Below are 22,583 nucleotides of genomic sequence, written 5' to 3'. Positions count from 1 at the left end.
ACACCATATAAAGCAACATCCCTTGGGCGTTGCACACCTCCAACATTGGTGTTCAGAAGACCTTGGTGAAAACATTCCCTTGCGATCAGATCCCACCACCACTGCATTGGTAGACCCCTGCAAATGTGGATCGGAATCTCCATCCCACCCTGTCACGGATTGACTCCACCCCGAAAGTAGGTAGGGAGCTTGCTAATTGTGGAGTTTAAACTCCATAACATATATGGTGAAAGCCCAGGCATCAGGTTCCCCCACGCACTACCGACCACGTTCCATGTGTATCAGAATTTTACAAGTACCCCCTCCGACCCCATCAAATTCAAGTATCGCTCCCTCAAGTGTCAAGGGATATATTGGAATAAACCTATCATTTGAAACTTTCTATTACTCCATATTTTATTTTATTTCAATGTTTTCTACTTCAATTTCCTTTCAATCTATTTTATCATTAAACGTGATGAAACCTGTCATGAGTGTTGAAAGGGGCCAGGTGAATAATGGTTGTGTGGCATCACAAAGTGAGACTTTGATCTATTGGTTCTGTTTGAACAGACGCAGTCTTACAACAGGCATACCCTGCCCCAAGGAAAAAATTCTAATCAAGCCAAAGAGATCTTTCTGCGTCGCCAAGAGAGCCTCCTCAAAGATGATGGCGTCCTGAATATAATGCAGGTACATTGAATCAACTGGGACAATGATTTGATGTTTCATTCTTACAACATTTTGCTTATCACAAGTGCACAACTGTGTTGATTTTCAGGTTATACCCTGTGATTAAGGTTAAGGGCGGGATTCTCCGGCCACCCAGTTGCGTGTTTCTCAGCGGCGCACCGTTCGCCGGTGGTATTATTCGCTGCTCCCGTCGCTGTCAATGGGATTTCCCATTGAAGCCACCCCAGGCCACCAGAAAACCCGTAGGTGGAGATGCACTCCCGGGGTGACCAGAGAAACCCACCGCCAGCGAACGGCCGGTGAACTCCGGCCAATATATACATATCACCTTGTATATCAATATATGGAAGTCTAGAAATTACTGATATTAGTGGACAGGCAAAAAAATATATCATTTATTATAATGCCTTTCAAGAACAGTAAATATCCAAAAGGATTTTTCAGCCAGTAATGTACATAGAAATGCAATCCCAGTTATTGGCTTGGAGTGTCTCAGGAATTGAAGATCAATCTCCATGGCACTGCTGTGTGAGACACTGGAGAAAAGCCAGTGGGGTATTAAAGAAGATAGTTTCATTGTTTAATTTTCTTTGAGCATTTCTCTTCACTGGCGATAGAAAAAATATTGAAAATGGGGGAAATGGAGGCTGTTTGGCTGATAGCCATGCATCATCCGATAGGGCAATGAGTCTTTTTGGTCTTCGCTTGGGGTAGGAAGGCAGTCCTGTCAGAAGGATGGAGGTGTTGGCCGACTAACAGTTGGAGTGTGGCGGCCAGTCATGTGATGAAATCTTTTGGAATACAGTTAATCGCAGTTGACAACCCTACTCTGCAGTAATCAAAGAAACATGACAGCTCATCTGCACACAGAAAATTTCGACCAACAGCAATGGGATTATGACCAGATTATTTATCATTGCGGGCCTGAAAATTCCCAGCCTTATCATACCTGTTTGGAATGCCTTTGCATGCTTTCCAATGTAGAAATTACTCCATTTAAAGAATGTCAGTTAATGTCTGTTTTAGAGCAGTGTACAAAGACATCTCTCACAAGTACTACTATCAGCAAAGTTATAACTAGCCTCATTTTCTTCTTTTTTGTTTTAAGAATGATTTTTGAAGAGTTTCTTTCTACAGTTCGCGGTATTGGAAGGTGGGGGTGTGCAGGCCCACCAGCCATGCATTTCACATTTCTCTCTTCACTTTGATTTTGTTTTTTCTTGGCCAAAGTTAACGGGGGTGAGAAATGGTGGTCAGTGGGCCTGAGGTTACTTACTGTGCACTGGCAATGTTTAAGCTCATTAAGACCTGTGCATTTTAGATTCAGAGCAGACGCCTGAATGAATTCACCAGTCAATTACTAAAGCAGTGTATGTATCAAGAAAGTTACTAATGGTGGGAGCTTAATTTCACGGACTGCAATTGATAGGTAAAATGGCCTCCTGCTGCGCCATGCTAACTCCAGGATAGCTTAATACTAGGTTGATAGCCAGATACATGAAGATTGATTGAAATTTGGCTAGAAATAACGTCAAATGATATTTTGGGTCGGGGGCGGGGGGGGGGTGGGGGGAGGTGAGGGGGATGGTTGATCAGAAAGGCAAAGATGGGATTTAGATTCTGGAATCTGCCCCCTAACATGCCATGATGAATCTCTGGAGGTGTTGAACACATTGGAAGTGTATCTGGATCAAGTGAAGGAGGAAGGGAGCTTTACTCTTTAGTGGCTAAAAGTTACGAATTGTGATTGATGCAGACACAGTACTGTCTATAGGATGGCTGGTTTCTGAACCTCAACAATTGTAGAATGTTGCTGCCTTCTCAGGCTGATGAATTGCTGCTGACAGGTGACAAGCAGCCAAAGGAGCACTATCCAAAAATTACTCTCTATTTCTTTACATCACAGAGGAGATCAATTTGTCTTGCTGATGAATCACAAAAGAAGGGCAAACTAGCTCGATCCCTTACAGGTAAGAAACATTATTTCCCCATATATTTCCTCAACGTGTGGCTGCGTGTAAAGCTATCACCAATCTATTTCATATTTTATCTCTTGTGAAATGTCAAGATGTTGAGTCCTGCTAAACATGCCACACCTCAGATCTGAAATTATACATAAACTGCATCTCAGAAAGTTATTTTCTGAAGGAAATTGATGTAATTTGCATCAATCTAATTAGAGTGAATCAATGCTAGCTGCTTCCACCACTTCCATAGAAAGGCTGTTCCATAGATTAGGCACTGACTCACTGAAATTTTAACTTGGTGGAAGGTAGGGGCAGTTCAAATGGAATGCACCTCCTAACTGCTGCTTCCTCACCCTGCTAAGACCTAACAAGGAAAGCAGTCCCAGCCTCGCGGGTTCTCCTCTTTGGGCGGGATTCTCTGATCCGGAAAATAAGCACTCCCGCCAGCGGAGAATCAGGACTGTGTCCCGCCTGCACTAGGAGTGTCACCGAGGTAGAATTCTCAGACCTTTGCTCTGCAATCTAACACACAACAGTGAACACACCAGTTTCCCAGCACTTATTGGCGCAGGCTGTCATTTCAAATGGGTGCCCCGAACGCAGTGTCCAGAGGCAAGCTCCCCCCTCCCCACACAATGCAAATATTGACCTTCCCCCCCTTAACAAGGGGAGAACCCTCAACCCCTAGTGAAGGAAGGGCATTCTCCCCCAACCACGGGAATAATGGGTCACCAACACCACCACCCCCCCACTGCACGTATGCATGAGGGTGACCTGACCCCCCACTTTCCCTTTCCTCACATCTGCTTCCTCAGCCCTATGCTTTTAAAACTGTTGCTTTTTGAAGTGTCAGAGCCTTCCTAGAAAGCCCACAGGGCTTGAAAAACCTTGAAATCCCAAGAGATCCTATGACTTGGTAAGCATTCATTCAATTTCACAGTGCAGTGCCTTTAACTAGTCTTTGATTGACAGCTTAATGGCTTAAACACAGCTGCCAGGAAGTTTGTTTATTTATCTTTCCCTTCACACTTGGATGCATCTGAATTACCCTCCACTGATCCTAACCTATGTTTATAAATCTTCTTGTTCTGCTTTACAGTGACTTGCCACCTCAAAGCAGTTAAGTGCTTCCACTTCCTCTTTTCTAACATAGAAAGCACTTAGCATTATTGAAGTGGCCAGGTTTGAGAAGGCATCTCAGACTAGATATGGAAATGAAGTTGGGGTTTTAAAGGAAAGAGGATGAGAGAATAGTGATGGAGGTTAGGAAGGTGGGCATTGGTCACTTTAACGATTATGAAACCCAGAGGGATGAGATTCCATCTCTGATTACCATTTAAGAAACTTGCTCAGAGATCAAAGCCACAAGATTCCATGTGTTTTGATCAAAATAAAATACTATGTAAGGTCAGAAAGATAAAATAATGTGCAATATCTCTCTTATACTGTAACATTTAACTTAACATGAGGAATATATGAATTAACGAGCCAACTGTGGTCAAACACACCGCATTGCAAAATAAATGACAGATACAACCAAGATAGAATCCACAGATTTCTCAAAGAACTATCCAGACATCAATAATACTTCGGGTCCATCAATCTTACTGAAACTCTGGCCGCGATTCTCCAGGAGGTAATTGGTGCCAATCAGGTGCTGATCAACGGCACTTGGAAATTATTTTGGAGAGGGGAGCATTTGGCTTCAAGCTGTTAATTATATTTAAATGCATGTAGATTAGTTGTAATCAAGTTCTTGCCCACTCTGGACAAAAACCTGATTTGACCAAGTGCCGTGGTCTGGCAGACTCAACGGGTTTGATGCCCGTCAAGAATCCCGAATTTCCCTTCTCTCCTGATTCAACAGGCCATCGTAAATCGTGGCTGGGGCTAATAGCCCCAGAGTGTCATCCCCTCTCTTGAAGGATTCCAGTCTTCACCTTTGAGGATCTCTCTCCAAAGGTCACACAAACTCAGACAGCATCATCGATGGCCCACCTCACAGGGTTTTAATCCCTCCTCCCCAGATTTCACTCCCCCTGGATTCCCAAGCATGCACCCAAGCACCAACTCACAAGCGTGATTTGAGATTGTCAGCCATGCTGAGCAGAATGCTACTGCTCCAAAGGGATACTTATACACCAACAGCCCTCAGCACAGAGTCACCAATCTTCCACTGCCTTCTTAGATCCCCAGGGCTTCTTCCAATTACTTCCTGATTGCCAGGACCTCCCCTGAGCTACCTTTGATTGCCCGCTTACTATTTGTAACTTAATTGAGACCTCCCAATCCCTACCCCTTGTCTGGGATTCCTGGGACTTGTCCCTGTCCCATCTCCTATTTGGGTCTCTCCATTTCCCCTCCCTCAGTCCCTTGCCTCAGACACCTGTTTACCCTGAACAGGTGCCGGAATGTGGCGACGAGGGGCTTTTCACAGTAACTTCATTTGAAGCCTACTTGTGACAATGCGATTTTCATTTCATTTTCATTTCATTTTTTTCACAATGGCGATCTGGTGTCGCTGGTCCATAACCTGTTCCCGAGCATTATAAGTGGACTTGCCTATCTACAATACAGGGTTCAGTATGTCCTTTGTTTTTTAAATTTAGAGTACCCAATTATTTTTTTTTCCCAATTAAGTGGCAATTTAGCATGGCCAATCCACCTACCCTGCACATTTTTGGGTTGTAGGGGTGAAACCCACGCAGACACGGGGAGAATGTGCAAACTCCACACGGACAGTGACCCAGGGCTGGGTTTCGAACCCGGCTCCTCAGTGCTGTAGGTTGCAGTGCTAACCACTGCGCCACGTGCCACCCTTGTATGTCATTTTTATCTTGCGGGCTATAAAGATATTTGAGAACATTTGGAAAATGGAGTACTGTCCCCAAATTACTCTTAGAATCTACTAAGTGATTCAATTAGTCACAAGAGTCGTCACCATGAAACAAATGCCTTATTATCATGATCTGATCTCCAGAACATGCTATAAGCCCCAGAATCCAGTGTAATACACCCATACTTTAATGTTACGTTTGGAGTGGGGTGAGCAGGTAAATTGATGTGGCAGGCAATTAAAATGTACAATTAAAAATTACTCACCTTCAGAGGAATATAGCCTGTGAATCACAAAATGTGAAGTTCCTCCATGACAAAGCTCCATCTGCCTGACATTAGTTCAAATTAACTGTCTCAAACCACTTAAAGTAATTATCTGGGATGCAATACATGATGGACTGTATCCAACTGAGGCATCAGGCACCACAGACAGCAAATTTATCCGCTGACGGATCTCAACAATAACTTAGCAATCTAGCTGTGGATCCCATTGTAATGTCTGTAGCAAGCTTCAGGATTCAGCTTGCAATATATAAGCGGCTGTGTCTGTGCAATATGACTATTGCCATCTTTTACTTCTGTACAGAGCTTACCGAGCACATGAGCACCTCTGGGAGCATTAATAATCAAGCTTTAAGCTTTATGTGGAGCAAATATGCCAGTGAGAGGGAGGTGTGACTAAAAATGGCATGCTCTGTCACTGTAGGTGTGGGTTTACAATTCTCACCGAGAAACCACTCATGGTGTTAGTGGAGAGGGACAATGGGTGTTTTATGTAACTGCAATAATCAACAGAAAATAAAATATGGGGCTGAACATCGGATTAAAATCCCTTTGAGTGGTGCAGCGGCAAGCTGGTGTCAAATCACATTGGGCTCGTATCGGCAAGTTATGGATTGGCCCTCTGAGATGGCTTTACAATGGCTTTCTGTTTGAAAATCAGGAGCAATGAAGTCCAATTTCACTCTGATCATTTTCAAAGTAGAGTATGTACAAGACGAGTATCTTAAGCCCCAATGAGATTCAGCTCATTTTATTAATATCCGTGGATGCGCTGACATTTTATTCCAGCAGGGTACTGAATGTAAATGAGGTGAATACTGTCGGTGGAAATGTTGCAACTGCAAATCGCCTGTACATTTTCATGACCTCTAAACATCCGACCTTGATAAAAAAGCAGCGTCTTAAATTGCAACTCAGTTTCCACTTAGTTAAACAGATCAGCCAACAGACTGAGCTGCCAACACAGGGGTACAGTCCTTGAATGAGAATTCCCGGTGGAGTGCTGTGTGTCTGTGTGAGGCAAGCAGATGTGAAGGGAAGGAATTTTACGGGCCCTCCCGCTGGTGAGATTTTCCGATCCCACCGAAGTCAATGGATTTTTTCCAGCACCACTCACCACCACCACCACCACTGCCCGCCACCCCCCCCCCCCCCCCCCCCCCCCACACACACACACACACACTCACACCCGCCGTGGAAGGACAGTAAAATATTGCCCAAGGAATTTGGTCGTGCAGATTGAGGGGCCCCAATAATTCTTCAGAGATTTTGGGCAGGATTTTCCCCCCCAAAAATGGCAGTGTCATTTTGGGCTCGAAAATCGGACCCGCTGTTCCGACTTGATTCCAATCCCAATCCTCCCGTGCTTAGGGCGAGTTTCAGCAGGCTTAAAACTAAGTCCGCTGTCACGCGTATTTGGCGGGGTGGGGGGTGACTGTGACGGGGCACGTCGGGTGACTCGTGATCAGCCCAGGGTCTGGCATGAACCCCGATTTGGGGCTCTCATGTGATTCACCCATTGCGCCCATGGTAATTTTATTGAAGGGAGTGTGATTTGCACCGGCAGTGAGTGGGGTGGGGCATTAACATTCCAGAAGATCTGGTTCCTCAGAGATCTAGGTGGTAATTTTAGAGGGCCCTATCTCAGAATAGTACAAAAGACCCCCCTCGCCCATCCTGCCGGTACCAGCCCCCTCCCCACATCGGCAATACCAGGGCAACCCCCACAACTCAGTGACACCCCAATATGGGGTCACCAAATGCCACATCCCCTCATGCTCTGTTCCCTTTGGTCCTGCCCTTGGCACTGCTACTTGGCACTGCACCCTGGCAGTGCCAGCGTGGCACTGCCAAGTTGGTACTGCCAATATGTCAGGAGCCAGTGCAAGGGTACTACCATATCTCCAACCATCTGGGAGCTCTAATGGCCTCCAAGACCCCTGGTTTGGTCATCTATCATGGTCGAATTCTCCAGCTATTTGCTGGCAGCTCTGATACCTATCCCTGTGTTCTCAAAGCTATACCTGTGGACTCAAAGCTAACCCTGTGAACGCAAATCTGTCCCCGTTTGCTCAACGCTATCCCTGAGCATTCAACGCTAGCCCAGTCTGCTCAAAGCTATCCCTGTGTACTCAAAGCTATCCCGTGTGCTCAAAGCTATCCCCGTGTGCTCAAACCTCTCCCTGTGCACTCGAACCTATCATTGTGCACTCAAAATTATCCCCGTGTGCTCAAAGCTATCCGCGTGTGCTCAAAGCTATTCATGTGTGCTCAAACCTATCCCCGTGTGCTCAAAGCTGTTCCTGTGTGCTCAAACCTATCCCTGTGCACTCAAACCTATCACTGTGCACTCAAAATTATCCCCGTGTGCTCAAAGCTATCCCCGTGTGCTCAAACCTATACCTGTGCACTCAAACCTATCACTGTGCACTCAAAATTATCCCCGTGTGCTCAAAGCTATCCCCATGTGCTCAAAGCTACCCCCGTGCACTCATAACTATCCCTTTGCACTCAAAGATATCCCTGCATGTTCAAAGCTATCCCCATGTGCTCAAACCTATCCCCGTGCACTCAAAGCTATCCCCGTGTGCCCAAAGCTATCCCATGTGCTCATAGCTATCCCTCTGCCCTCAAAGCTATCCCTGTATGTTTGATGCTGTCCCCTTGTGCTCACAGCTAACCCCGCCTATGCAAAACTATTCTGTTCACTCAAAGCCATCACTGAATGCTCAAAGCTATCCCCTTTGCCCAAAGTTATGTATGTGTGCTCAAAACAATCCCTGTGTGCTCAAAGCAATCCCCTTTATGTTAGACCTACCAAAATGCATTACTTCTCCATTGTCCAGATTAAACTCCATTTGCCATTTCTCTGCCCAAGTCTCCAACCTATCTATGTCCTGCTGTATTCTCTGATAATCCACAACACTATCTGCCACTCCACCAAAGTTGGTGTCACCCGTGAACTTACTAATCAGACCAGCTCCATTTTTCTCCATATCGTTTATGTATAGTACAAAGAACAGAGGCCCCAGCACCGATCCCTGCGGAACAGCACTAGTCACAACCTCCTATTCAAAAAAACACAGGGCAGCACAGTAGCACAAGTGGATAGCACTGTGGCTTCACAGCGCCAGGATCCCAGGTTCGATTCCCCGCTGGGTCACTGTCTGTGCAGAGTCTGCACGTTCTCCTCGTGTCTCTGTGGGTTTCCTCCGCGTCCTCCAGTTTCCTCCCAAAGTCCAAAGATGTGCAGGTTAGGTGGATTGGCCATGATAAATTTCCCCTAGTGACCAAAAAGGTTATTGGGTTATGGGGATAGGGTGGAAGTGAGGCCTTAAGTGAGTCGGTGCAGACTCGATGGGCTGAATGGCCTCTTCCTGCACTGTATGTTCTATGTACTGCTACCCTCTGCCTCCTGTGACCGAGCCAGTTCTGTATCCATCTTGCCACCTCACCTCTGATTCAGTGTGACATCACCTTTTGTACCAGTCTGTCATGGGGCACCTTATCAAAGGCTTTACTGAAGTCCATGTGAACAACTTCCACCACCCTCCCCTCATCAATCATCTTTGTCACCTCCTCAAAAAACACAATCATGTTCGTGAAGCACGACCTCCCCTTCAAAAAACCATGCTGTTTATCACTAATGAGTCCATTTGTTTCCTAATGGGTACAAATCCCGTCCCTGAGAATTATCTCCAGTAATTTACCTACCACAGATGTGAAGCTAACCGGCCTATAGTTTCCTAGATTATCCCTGCTACCTTTCTTTCACAGCGGTACCACATTAGCTATTCTCCAGTGCTCTGGGATCTCACCTGTAGCCAATGAGGATACAGAGATGTCAGTCAAGGCCCATGCAATTTCCTCCTTTGCTTCCCTCAGTATTCTGGGGTAAATCACATCCGGCCCAGGAGACGTATCTACCTTAATGTTTTTTAAAACACCCAATACCTCCTCCTATTTGATGTCAACATGACCCAGACTATCCACACACCTTACCCAAGTATCATAAGAACATAAGAACATAAAAACTAGGAGCAGGAGTAGGCCATCTGGCCGCTCGAGCCTGCTCCGCCATTCAATGAGATCATGGCTGATCTATTTTGGACATAGCTCCACTTTCTCGCCCAAACACCATAACCCTTAATCCCTTTATTCTTCAAAAAACTATCTATCTTTATCTTAAAAACATTTAATGAAGGAGCCTCAACTGCTTCACTGGGCAAGGAATTCCATATATTCACAACCCTTTGGGTGAAGAAGTTCCTCCTAAGTTCAGTCCCTTATTTTGAGGCTATGCCCCCTAGTTCTGCTTTCACCCGCCAGTGGAAACAACCTGCCCGCATCTATCCTATCTATTCCCTTCATAATTTTACATGTTTCTATAAGATCCCCCCACATCTTTCTAAATTCCAACGAGTACAGTCCCAGTCTACTCAACCTCACCTCGTAATCGAACCCCTTCAGCTCTGGGATTAAGCTAGTGAATCTCCTCTGCACACCTTGCAGCGCCAGTACGTCCTTTCTCAGGTAAGGAGACCAATACTGAACACAATACTCCCGATGTGGCCTCACTAACACCTTATACAATTGCAGCATAACCTCCCTAGTCTTAAACTCCATCCCTCTAGCAATGAAGGACAAAACTCCATTTGCCTTGTTAATCACCTGTTGCACCTGTAAACCAACTTTTTGCGACTCATGCACTAGCACACCCAGGTCTCTCTGCACAGCAGCATGTTTTAATATTTTACCATTTAAATAATAATCAATTTTGCTATTATTCCTACCAAAATGGATAACCTCATATTTGTCAACATTGTATTCCATCTGCCAGACCCTAGCCCATTCATTTAACCTATCCAAATCCCTCTGCAGACTCCCGGTATCCTCTGCACTTTTTGCTTTACCACTCATCTTAGTGTTGGCTGCAAACTTGGACACATTGTACTTGGTCCCCAACTCCAAATTATCTATGTAAATTGTGAACAATTGTGGGCCCAACACTGATCCCTGAGGGACACCACTAGCTACTGATTGCCAACCAGAGAAATACCCATTAATCCCCACTCTTTGCTTTCTATTAATTAACCAATCCTCTATCCATGCTACTACTTTCCCCTTAATGCCATGCATCTTTATCTTATGCAGCAATCTTTTGTGTGGCACCTTGTCAAAAGCTTTCTGGAAATCCAGATATACCACAGCCATTGGCTTCCCGTTATCTACCGCACTGGTAATGTCCTCAAAACATTCCACTAAATTAGTTAGGCACAACCTGCCCTTTATGAACCCATGCTGCATCTGCCCAATGGGACAATTTCCATCCAGATGCCTCGCTATTTCTTCCTTGATGATACATTCCAGCATCTTCCCTACTACCGAAGTTAAGCTAACTGGCCTATAATTACCCGCTTTCTGCCTACCTCCTTTTTTAAACAATGGTGTCACGTTTACTAATTTCCAATCCGCTGGGACCACCCCAGAGTCTAGTGAATTTTGGTAAATTATCACTAGTGCATTTGCAATTTGCCTAGCCATCTCTTTTAGCACTCTGGGGATGCATTCCATCAGGTCCAGGAGACTTGTTTACCTTTAGCCCCATTAGCTTGCCCATCACTACCTCCTTGGTGATAACAATCCTCTCAAGGTCCTCACCTGTCATAGCCTCATTTCCATCAGTCACTGGCATGTTATTTGTGTCTTCCACTGTGAAGACCGACCCAAAAAACCTGTTCAGTTCCTCAGCCATTTCCTCATCTCCCATTATTAAATCTCCCTTCTCATCCTCTAAAGGACCAATATTTACCTTAGCCGCTCCTTTTTTGTTTTATATATTTATAGAAACTTTTACTATCTGTTTTTATATTCTGAGCAAGTTTACTCTCATAATCTATCTTACTCTTCTTTATAGCTTTTTTGGTAGCTTTCTGTTGCCCCCTAAAGATTTCCCAGTCCTCTAGTCTCCCACTAATCTTTTCCACTTTGTATGCTTTTTCCTTCAATTTGATACTCTCCCTTATTTCCTCAGATATCTACGGTCGATTTTTCTTCCACATGTCCTTTTCTTTGGTGAACATTGATGCAAAGTACTCATTTAGTACCTCGCCCATTTCCTATGGCTCAACGCATAGATTCCCCCCACTGTCCTTAAGTGGTCCAATCCTTTCCCTGGTCACCTTCTTGCTTTTTACATATGAACAAAAAGCTTTGGGATCACCTTAAAAGCCAAGGACTTTTCATGACCCCTCCTAGCACTCCTAATTTCCCGCTGAAGTACCTTCCTACTCCCTTTATACACCTCAAAGGTTTTGACTGTCCCCACCCTTCAAGACCATACAAAGCCTCGTTTTTCTTTTTGACGAGGTTCAAAATATCCTTCATTATCCAAGGCTCCCTAAAATTCCCATACTTATCCTTCGCTCTCTCAGGAAAGTGATTTTCCTGAATCCTAATCAACTGTCTCTTGAAAGACTCCCATATGTCTGATGTTGATTTACCGTCCAACAGCTGCACCCAATCCAAAATCTTCAATTTCTGTCTAATATTATCGTAATTTGCCTTTCCCCAGTTTAGCATCTTAATCTGAGGGTTACCCTCTTATCCAAAAGGAGCCTAAAGCTTACGAAAAAGTACTCCCAAAATGTTCCCCTGCTGAAACGTCAAACACCTGTCCAGGGTCATTCCCCAATACCAGGTCCAGTACTGCCCCTTCCCCAGTTGGACTATCTACATGTTGCATTAAGAAGCCTTTCTGGAAACACCTTACAAACTCTGCCCAATCCAAGCTCCTAGCACTGTGAGTCCCAGTCAATGTAAGGAAAATTAAAATCCCCAACCACAACAACCCTGTTACTTTTGCATCTATCCAAAATCTCTCTACCTGTCTGCTCCTCAATCTCTCGCTGACAGCTGGGGGGCCTGTAACAAACCCGCAACATTTTGATTGCCCCCTTCTTGGTCATGAGCTCTACTCAGATTGCCTCATTGCCTGAGTCCTCCGAGGTGTCATCCCGTAGTAAGGCTATAATATTTTCCTCAACCAGTAATGCTACTCCCCCACCCCTTTTACATCTCCCTCTATCTCTCCTGAAGCATCTATATCCTCCAACGTTCAGCTGACAATCCTGCCCTTCCTTTAACCACGTTTCTGTGATAGCCACAACATCATAGTTCCAAGTATTAATCAGTGCTCTAAGTTCATCTGCCTTACCTGCTATACTCCTGGCACTGAAATAAATACACTTCAGACCACTGCGTTTGAGCAGACAGAGTGATGTTGTTGTTCTTTTATTTTTGTTCTCTATTTCCCCTTCAGTTATTACACCTTCGATGCTAACGCTCTGGTTCCGGCCCCCTGCCATACTAGTTTAAATCCTCCCGAGTGACTCTAGCAAACCTCCCAGCCAGGATATTGGTGCCCCTCCAGTTTAGATAAACCCGTCCTTCTTGTGCAGGTCCCACCTGCCCCGGAAGAGATCCCAATGGAAGAGGGAGAGCAGAGAGGAGGGAAGGGTAGGGGTGGCTGGGAGTAGGGGGAGGGGAGAAGGGAAGGGGAATAAGGAAACTTTGGGGAGAGGAGTAAGAGGGGTTTGGGCAGGTGAATAGGGGGTACGGTGAGAGGCAGGGGAGAGAGAGATATTGATGGGGATGTCGGGGTGGGGGAGGTGTTTGACCTTCCTGACTGCATACATAATCAGTTGGGACTTGGGAAAATTTTGGCTGTATATGTAGTCACATTTTGTTGTGATCAGTGCAGGACGGCAATTGATGGCTTTGTTTGACATTGCATGTTTGGTTCTGTGTGAAAATCATAGCTAAATTGTCAGTTCTGAGTGAAAGTCAGATAGAATGATTGCTTCAGATTGTAAGTGATATCAAATTATGACAAATGAGAGCATTTAAGAAAAACTGGTGTGAGATGATGGCAAAATGGTTGCATCTGAGTGCAGTGCAAATGAAAGCTGTTGTAAGAAAACTATGGCAAATGACATGAAAAAGTAGGGGTAGGGTTGATTCCTCTGGAACATCCTCTCTCTCCCTCTCTCTAACATTACAATGTTCTTCTTACTTAATACTACCATACCTCCTCCTTTCTTCCCTTTCCTATCTTTGCTCAACACCTTGCACCCAGGAATATTTAGTGCCCAGTCCTGCACGTCTTTGAACCTAAGGCGGGATTCTCCGACCCCCCGCCGGGTCGGAGAATCGGCGGGGGCTGGCGTGAATCCTGCCCCCGCTGGCCGCCGAATTCTCCTGCACCGGATATTCTGCGGGGGCGGGAATCGCGCTGTGCCGGTCGGCGGGCCCCCCCCCAGCGATTCTCCGGCCCGCAATGGACCGAAGTCCCGCTGCTGTCATGCCAGTCCCGCTGGCGTGAATCAAACCACCTACCTTCCCGGCGGGACTGGTGGCGCGGGCGGGCTCCGGGGTCCTGGGGGGGGCGCGGAGCGATCTGGCCCCGGGGGGTGCCCCCACGGTGGCCTGGTCAGCGATCGGGGCCCACCGATCCGCGGGCGGGCCTGTGCTGGGGGGGCACTCCTTTCCCTCCGCCTCGGCCACAGCCTCCATGATGGCCAACGCGTAAGAGACACCCCCCCCCCCCGCGCATGCGCGGGGATGACGTCAGCAGCCGCTGACGCTCCCGCGCATGCACGGACTTCCACTGCCCTGCGAAGTCCTTCCACGCCAGCTGGTGGAGCGGAAACCACTCTGGCACGGGCCTAGACCCTCAAGGTGAGTGCTTGGCCCCGAAAGGTGCGGAGAAACACCTTTGGGGCAGCCCGACGCCGGAGTGGTTCCCGCCACTCCATCCCGCCGGGACCCCCCTGCCCCGCCGGGTAGGGGAGAATCCCGGCCAACGTCTCCATTATCACCACGATATATTATCATGTGGCTATCTGAGCCTGCAGCACATCAATCGTATTTACCGCACTCCGTGCACATTCACGCACAGTAAACCTAATTTATTAAACACTATTACATATCATTTTATTCTGACTGCAACCAGTACCGTACTATTCCCTATTCTAGTGTTAGTTGTCTCTCTCAATTCTCCGTGGACTGTAGTTGCCATCTTTAGTATTACCGACTACTTCCCTTACTCCTGCCAAGTTAGCTTGAAACCTTCCCAATAGCACTAACAAATTGCACCACAAGGAATTGGCCCCGACTCTGTCTATGTGCAAATCGCCTGACCTGTATATATCCCATCTCTCCCAGGTCCAGTCGCATTGTTCCAGAAATGTTAAAACCACCCGTCTTGCACCACCTCTCCAGCCATGCATTCACCTGCCCTATCCTCCTATTTCTGCACTGACTTACATGTTCTTATGAATCCAATAAGAGGCCAGAAACCAAAAGATCCAAATTTAACGAACACCCCCAATGGGAAAACCAATGGACAAGATTTAACTTCTTCGAACTTTATTTTGAAAATCTAATTAAAATCAACATAAATTAAACTGACACTAGGGTCCGGAATCTAAATCAAGAAACTACAGTGGTTTTGGGCATGAGTTGGCTATGATGGATTAGGGAACATTACTTAAAGGAATGATGATGCATGGGCAATGGCAAACATTTAAAGAGCACATGGGTGAACTGCAACAATCGTTCATTCCTGTCTGGCACAAAAGAAACAGGAAAGGTGGCCAAACCATGACTTGCAATGGTAATTAGAGATAGTGTTACATCCAAGGAACAGGCATAAAAATTGGCCAGAATAAACAGCAGACCTGAGAATTGGGAGCACTTTAGAATTCAGCAAAGGAGGACAAAAGGATTGATTAAGAAGGGGAAAATAGAGTATGAGAATATGATTGCGGGGAACATAAAAACTGACTGTAAAAACTTCCAGAGGTATATGAAGAAAAAAAGGTTGATGAAGACAAATGTAGGTCCCTTACAGTCAGAAACAGGGGAATTTATAGCAGGGAACAAAGAAATGGTTGACCAACGAAGTACATATTTTTGGTTCTGTCTTCACAAAGGAGGACACAAATAACGTAGCGGAAATATTGGGGAATGGAGGGTTTAGTGAGGGAAGAACAGAAGGAAATCAGTATTAATAGGGAAATAATGTTGGAGAATTTTTTGGGATTGAAGGCTAATAAATCCCCAGGGCCTGATAGTCTACATCCCAGAGTACTTAAGGAATTGGCCCTAGAAATAGTGGACACATTCGTGGTTACGTTCCAAGATTCGATCCACTCTTGAACAGTTCCTACAGCTTGCAGTGTAGCTAATGCGACCCCAGTATTTAAAAGGGAAGATTGAGATAAAACAAGGAATTATAGACCAGTCAACCTGATGTCTGTAATGTGAAAAATGCTTGAGCCCATTATAAAATATTTAACAGCAGAGCATTTAGAAAATAGTGGCAGAATCGAAGCGAGTCAGTATGGATTTACGAAAGGTAGGTTTCCTCCGGGTGCTCCGGTTTCCTCCCACAGTCCAAAGAGGTGCAGGTTAGGTGGATTGGCCATGATAAATTGCCCTTAGTGTCCAAAATTGCCCTTAGTGTTGGGTGGGGTTACTGGGTTATGGGGGTAGGGTGGAGGTGTTGACCTTGGGTAGGGTGCTCTTTCCAAGAGCCGGTGCAGACTCGATGGGCCAAATGGCCTCCTTCTGCACTGTAAATTCTATGATAATCTATGATAATGAATGGTGGAACAGTATCGAGGGACAGAATGGCCTCCTACTGCTCCTATTTTCTCTGTCTACATAAACTTCATTTGCCACAGTATAAGTACATTTTCCAGATTAACCTTGCACATTCCAATTACTGTTTAATGTAACTCTATATAATTTCACTTCTCAGAAGCCTCCAGCCTTTCCTCATAGTATGTAGTCCTGACAACAAAAATCAGCCTCTTCTCCACAAAACGTCTAGCACGTGGAAGTATAGCATCATAATGTTACTGGGCTAGTGACCCTTTAGGAGATCCTCGGGGTAGTGTCCGAAGCCTCACCATCATCAACACCTAAATCAATTACCTTCCCTCACTCAGTGTAAGAAGGGGAGAGATTCGCTAATGATTGCACAGTGTTCGCCTCCGCTCGTGACTCCTCACATACTGAAGCAGTCCATGCCCGCATGCGGCAAGACCTGAACAATATCCAAACTGAGACTGGTAAGTTGGAAGGTAAAATTCACACCATTAAAGTGTCAGCCAATTATCATCTCAAACTGGAGAGCTTAATCACCTCCCCTGTGGTTGTAAATCAATATTTTGGGGGGTCAACACTGATCAGAAACTTAACTGGACCAGCCATGTAAAGTTTGTGGCTGCAAGAGAAGGTCAGAGGCTGGGAATTCTGCGGCAAATAACTCACCTGTGGACTTTTTTATTTATTAATGGTGGTGAGCTGCTTTCCTGAACAACTGCAGTCCATTTGGTTCATAGAACCAAACATAGAATAAATATTGTTTTGTTTTTAAAATACTTTTAGTCCTCTGTTGCATCACACCTGTAAAGTGGGCCCTTGTGCTCCCCATAACCAAAATCTATTAAAAGTTGTGGGTCAGGTGAACTCCATGACATACTTTGGGTTCTCTAAACCCTGGCCCATAATAGAAGAGGGGTAGGTGGAGGAGGTGGGGGGTGGTGAGCTGGGTGGAGAGGGTAAGTGAGTGGAGTGGGTATTCGGTTGGTGGTGGGGGGAGGTGGAGGTCGAGAGACCAAGGTTGATTGGGTGCAGTCAGGTGGTCGGACTGGGACTGGTAGTCTGGTATAGTCGAGTGGGCAGTTGGATGGCTGGTGGGTAGTCGAGTGGTCATGGGTAAGCGGGTAGCCATGGGGGTTCATCGGTTTGGATCAGGTCAGCTCAGAAGGGTGGTGGGGTGGTTGGAATGTAGATCGGCCAGGTCTGGGTGTTATTGGTTGGTGGGGTCATATGGGTTGGGAGAATATTGAGGTGGTTGACTTGGGTTGAGGGGGTTGTTGGGTGTTGTGGTTAGCGCAGTTCGGTGGGGTCATGGGAATTTGGGGTTGAGTCTGAGGGGTGATTGTGTGGTGGGGTCAGATCAGCTTGGGAGGGTCATGGGATGTTTGGACAGTAGTTGGGTTGGGTCAATGGGGTGTTGTTGGATGGTGAGGTCAGATCAGTTTGGGAGGGTAGTGATGTGGGTGGATTAGGTCAGGTCAGGGTTGCTGGGTGGTCAGTGGGGTTAATGGGGGATTTGGCTGTGATGCTTAGTTGAGTTACACAGCTGTTAGACGAGGCATTAAACTGTGTAACATTTCCTGGGTATCTGGTCCAAGTTTCTGGTCTAAGCTCAGGGTCCGAGACATCCACCGAGAGTCCCGAGCAGCACAGAATCAGCCCACCAAAAGTTGAAGCTTGCTGGGCGATTCCTACATATGCCTGTGCATCAGGTCTTCGTGACACACATCTTCCATTGTACATCCCATCTCCAACTCCATACAGCTTAATCACAACTACTGCTGTATTAAGCCAGCACTCTGCCCATTTAGAGCACATGCAGTTGGGAGGTTGATATATGTCCTCTCTTCAGCGATCACTCGCCAACGAGTATGATTGTCCATCTAAAAAATTCTATGTTTCTGGTCATGGGTTCTATGGGTCTTTGCATGGCTGATGAACCCGATCCTGGAGCTGCATTTTGACCGTACACTTGGCAGGTGTTTCCGGGAGATAGGATTGGTCCTTTGACTCTAGATTGCTGATAATCCTTTTTCAGGCTCCTTTTCCAGGCCTCCTCTTGCTGTCAGGTGGCCTCGAAGAATTGTGTCCTTTCACTCAAGAGGTTCCTCCAAGTAAGTCGCTCCTGAACAAGGGTCTCCAGGATGTTGATGTCTAGGTTGCATTTCTTTAGGTAAGCCTTTAAAGTGCTTCTTTTGTCCTCCTCTTGTTTGGAAGCCTTTCTTGAGCTGAGCAGAGAAGATTTGCTTTGGTGGTTGGGACTTTGGCATCCTAAGCATATGGCCGACCAAAGGAGTTGGATTCGGATGATCCTAATCTCGATGCTGGTGATCTTGGGGCTCCTTCAAGGACACTGATGTTCGTATGCCTGTCCTCCCAGCTAATGTGGAGAATCCATCTCAGACAGATGGCACCTCTCCAGCACAAGGGGCACCTGTATGTAGTCCAAATGTCTGGGCCATATAGAAGAGTTGAGAGGATCACCGCCTTGTACATGAGGATCTTCGTGTCAGCAGAGATGTCATGAACATCAAAGAATCTCGTTCTCCGGCGTCCGAAATAGGCACTCACAGATCTGATGTTGGATCTCTGCATCAATGTCAGCCGGAGAGGAGAGTTGGCTCCCCAGATAGGGGAAATCCTCCACATTTTGGATGTTTTCTCCTTTGATCTTGATGGAGGGAGAGACCGGATCATTCCCTTGGGTGGGTTGGTAAAGGGCTTGGGTCTTCTTGAAGTTGAGGCTGAGACCGATTCACCAGTATGCTTCCGCGAAGGTGTCAAGCATGGCTTAGCGATTCTCTTCTGATAGTAGAGATGCCAATTTCATCCACTTACTGAAGCTCCATGAGCGATGTCAGTGTCATTTTATTCTTGGATTTCAACCAGTTGAGGTTGGTAAGTTTTCCGTCCATCCTGCAGATGATGTCCACTCACTGGGAAGCTTGCTCTTGACAAGGTGAAGGATGGTGGCAATGAAGATGGAGAAAGAATGGGTCAAAGGTCCATCCCTGCTTGACTTCAGATTTGACCTCGCAGGTTTTTGTCTTAATTCTGGCAGTGAGAACTGTGGCCGACATCTTGTCGGGGAGGAGTCAAAGGATGTTGATGAATATCTCTGAACACCCAGCCTTTGACAGGGTCTACCAAAACACTTCCCGATTGACTGAGCCAAAATCCTTGGTCAGATTGATGAAGGTCTGTAGAGTCTTTGATGTTGCTCCTGGCATTTTGCTTGAAGTTGCCGAGCAGTGAAAATCATGTTCGTTGTTCCATGGTAAGGTCATAAGCCACACTGGTTTACCAGAAGGGTTTCTTCAGAGATTGGGAGAAGGCGACTAGTAATGATTCGGGCAATGATCCCCCCGGACCTGGAGAATAAGGAGATTCCTCACTTTGTCTCATTTCCTGAAAATGGTGGTGATGAAGGCATCGCTGAGTTCAGCCGGAATTATTTTCTCTGTCCCAGATTTTCAGCAACAGCTGATGGATGGAAATGACCTATTCTCCTCCTAGTTTGAAAATCTCCACTGGAAACCAGTTCACTCCTGCGGCTTTTCCATTCTTCATGTGTTTAATGGCGGCTTCGACTTCATCCATGGGGAGTTGAGGATTTCCTCATTCACGTCCTTATTTACCGTTGTGTCACGTTTTAGGAGTTCTTTGAAGTGTCCTCTCCATCGAAGGCCAATATTTTCTGCCTCTCAAGAAGGTTCTGACCTTCCTCTGTACCGGTTTGAGGCCTAGGGTATTGGCCTGCTGGGACCCTGATGGCACTGAAGAAGCCAAGGGTATCTTGCTTGTTAACGAGGCATTGCAGCTCCTTAGTTTTTTCAGTCCACCATTGGTTCTTGATTTCCCTAGTTCTTCTTTGCATCTCCACCTTTGCTTTTTGATGAGTTCTCCTCTTTGGCTTGCAGGTTTTGATGTTTTACCAGGCGTGGAGAGCTTTCCTCTTCTTGTTGATGAGATGTTGGATGGTGCGATCATTCTCATCAGACCTGCCTTGGTGTTTCCTGGCCTTGTAGCCAATGTTTTTTTTCACATTTTGAGATGATGGCGATCTTCACAGCTCTCCAGTTTTCCTCCACTCCATTACATAGACACAGATATGTGGAACATAGAAGCAGAAGGAGGTCATTCAGCCCTTCGAGTCTGCTCCACCATTCATTATGATCATGGCTGATCATCAAGTTCAATACCATGATCCCGCCTTCCCTCCATATCCCTTGATCCCTTTAGCCCCAAGAGCTATATCTAATTCCTTATTGAAATTATACAACATTTATACGACATTGCTTCAACTACTTTTAAGTGGTCGTGAATTCCACAGATTCACTACTCTCTGGGTGAACAAACTTCTCCTCACCTCAGTCCTAAAAGGTCCTTATCCTCAGAACTCCTAGATCTGATCTCCCCCACCATCGGGGACATTCTTTCTGAATCGATCTGTTAGATTTTTATAAGTTTCTGTGACATCCCCTCTCACTCTTCTAAAATCCAATGTATATAATCCTAACCGACTTAGTCGCTCCTCATATGACAATTCCCGGGAATCAGCCTGGTAAATCTTTGCTTCACTCCCTCCATAGCAAGAACACCTTCCTCAGATAAGAACACCAAAACTGCACACAATACTCAACCTGTGGCCTCACCGATGCCCTATACAATTGCAGTAAAACATCCCTATTCCTATACTCAAGTTCTTTCACTTTGAAGGCCAACATACCAATTGCCTTCTTTACTGTCTGTTGTACATGCGTGCTTACTTTCAGTGTCTGATGCACAAGGACTCCAAGGTCTCGCTGAGTATCCACCTCTCTCAATGTACACCCATTCAAATAATAATCTACATTTCTATTTTTGCTACCCAAGTGGATAACCTCACATTTATCCACATCATACTGCATCTGTCATGCATACACACTCTCACTCAGCCTGTCCAAATTTGGCTGAAACATCTCTGCATTCTCCCCACAGATCAACCTCCCACCATCTTTGTATCATCTATAAATTTGGAGATAATGCATTCAGTTCCCTCATCTAAGTCATTAATATAAAGTGTGAATAGTTAAGGTCCGAGCACAGATCTCTGCGGTACCCCACTAGTCACTGTCAATTGGAAAAAGACCCATTTGTTCCAATGTTTTGCTCGCCAGATTTCTATCCATCTCAAGACACTGCCCGCAATCCCATTTGCTCCAACTTTGCATAGTAAAGACATTAGAATGCCTAGCCCATGCAGGGTGAGCAGAGTGGATCCTGACGAGGGCTGCTCAGTGGTGAAGGAAGTGGCCGAAATGCTCCCCTGTTCCTATTCCAAGAGCGAGACGACTAACTCAAACTCTACTGCCTACATGTCGTTCCAAAGCTAGGGACTTCCAGATCTCGCTGTCCTGTCTCCGTCACCACTCACCGATTGCCGTGGCGCCACTGGTTTCCTCTAGGTAGACGCCTGGCGCGGGACATATTTTAACGTGGGTATGCCCGACACATCAGCAGACGCACTGTCCTTGACAGAGGGTAGGTCCAGTTCCAATGGAAAGGGAACCTCGACCCACTGGGCATCTCCCCCGTACTACAGCCTTCATCCGCCATTGCAGCTGTTGATACCACACGAGTATCTTCCACCTAATCTACCATCGAGGACTTGTTTTGGATTGCGCTTTGTCCAATTCCTCCCCTCCATCCCATCCGTCATGGGTGACCCCAACAGGAATTTAAGACTCCCGAAGGCATTGCTCTTGGGATCAATGATAAAACTGCTCCACCACGGTAAGGTGGCAAACCAAGGAAAGGTTGATAGGTGAAGAACGTTCCCAGGAATACTCTCCCAATTATTTCACTCAGACATCTGTGCAACCTCCCGATGTCTCACCAGACCTCCCATTTATTCAGGTACAGACATGGCTCAGCAATTGACAATAGGCTGTCTAGGATTGCTTGAGATGTTGCTATTGATTGAAATTAATTTAAAGACCTCTAGAAGAAGGTTCATAACTCAAGTTTCAGTCAATTTTCCTTTTTCCTTTGGTGCTGTCATTTGCCGTTCAGGACCTTTTTTGACAATTGGGATCTAATCACTTTTTTGTCCAGCTATAGTATAGTAACATTAAGTTTTCCCTGGATATTCCCCTCCATCTGTCCTTCATG

At 46.0% G+C, this 22,583-nt stretch overlaps 1 protein-coding gene across 1 annotated transcript in view; it reads left to right on the top strand.

Annotated features, from left to right (window-relative positions):
* LOC140420946 (sodium/hydrogen exchanger 2-like) overlaps window positions 1–22,583 on the top strand; it is a 230,708-nt gene that overhangs the window by 191,447 nt on the left and 16,678 nt on the right. Inside the window, exons 10-11 of the mRNA XM_072505131.1 lie at window positions 553–672; window positions 2,579–2,642. Coding sequence (XP_072361232.1) covers window positions 553–672; window positions 2,579–2,642 — 184 coding nt within the window. The remainder of the gene's footprint in view (window positions 1–552; window positions 673–2,578; window positions 2,643–22,583) is intronic.

The sequence above is a fragment of the Scyliorhinus torazame genome, chromosome 5, assembly GCF_047496885.1.
Source record: "Scyliorhinus torazame isolate Kashiwa2021f chromosome 5, sScyTor2.1, whole genome shotgun sequence".
In the NCBI taxonomy this organism is placed as follows: Eukaryota; Metazoa; Chordata; class Chondrichthyes; order Carcharhiniformes; family Scyliorhinidae; genus Scyliorhinus; species Scyliorhinus torazame.
Note: the sequence above shows the minus strand (reverse complement) of the source record. Positions and strands in the feature narration are given on the sequence as shown.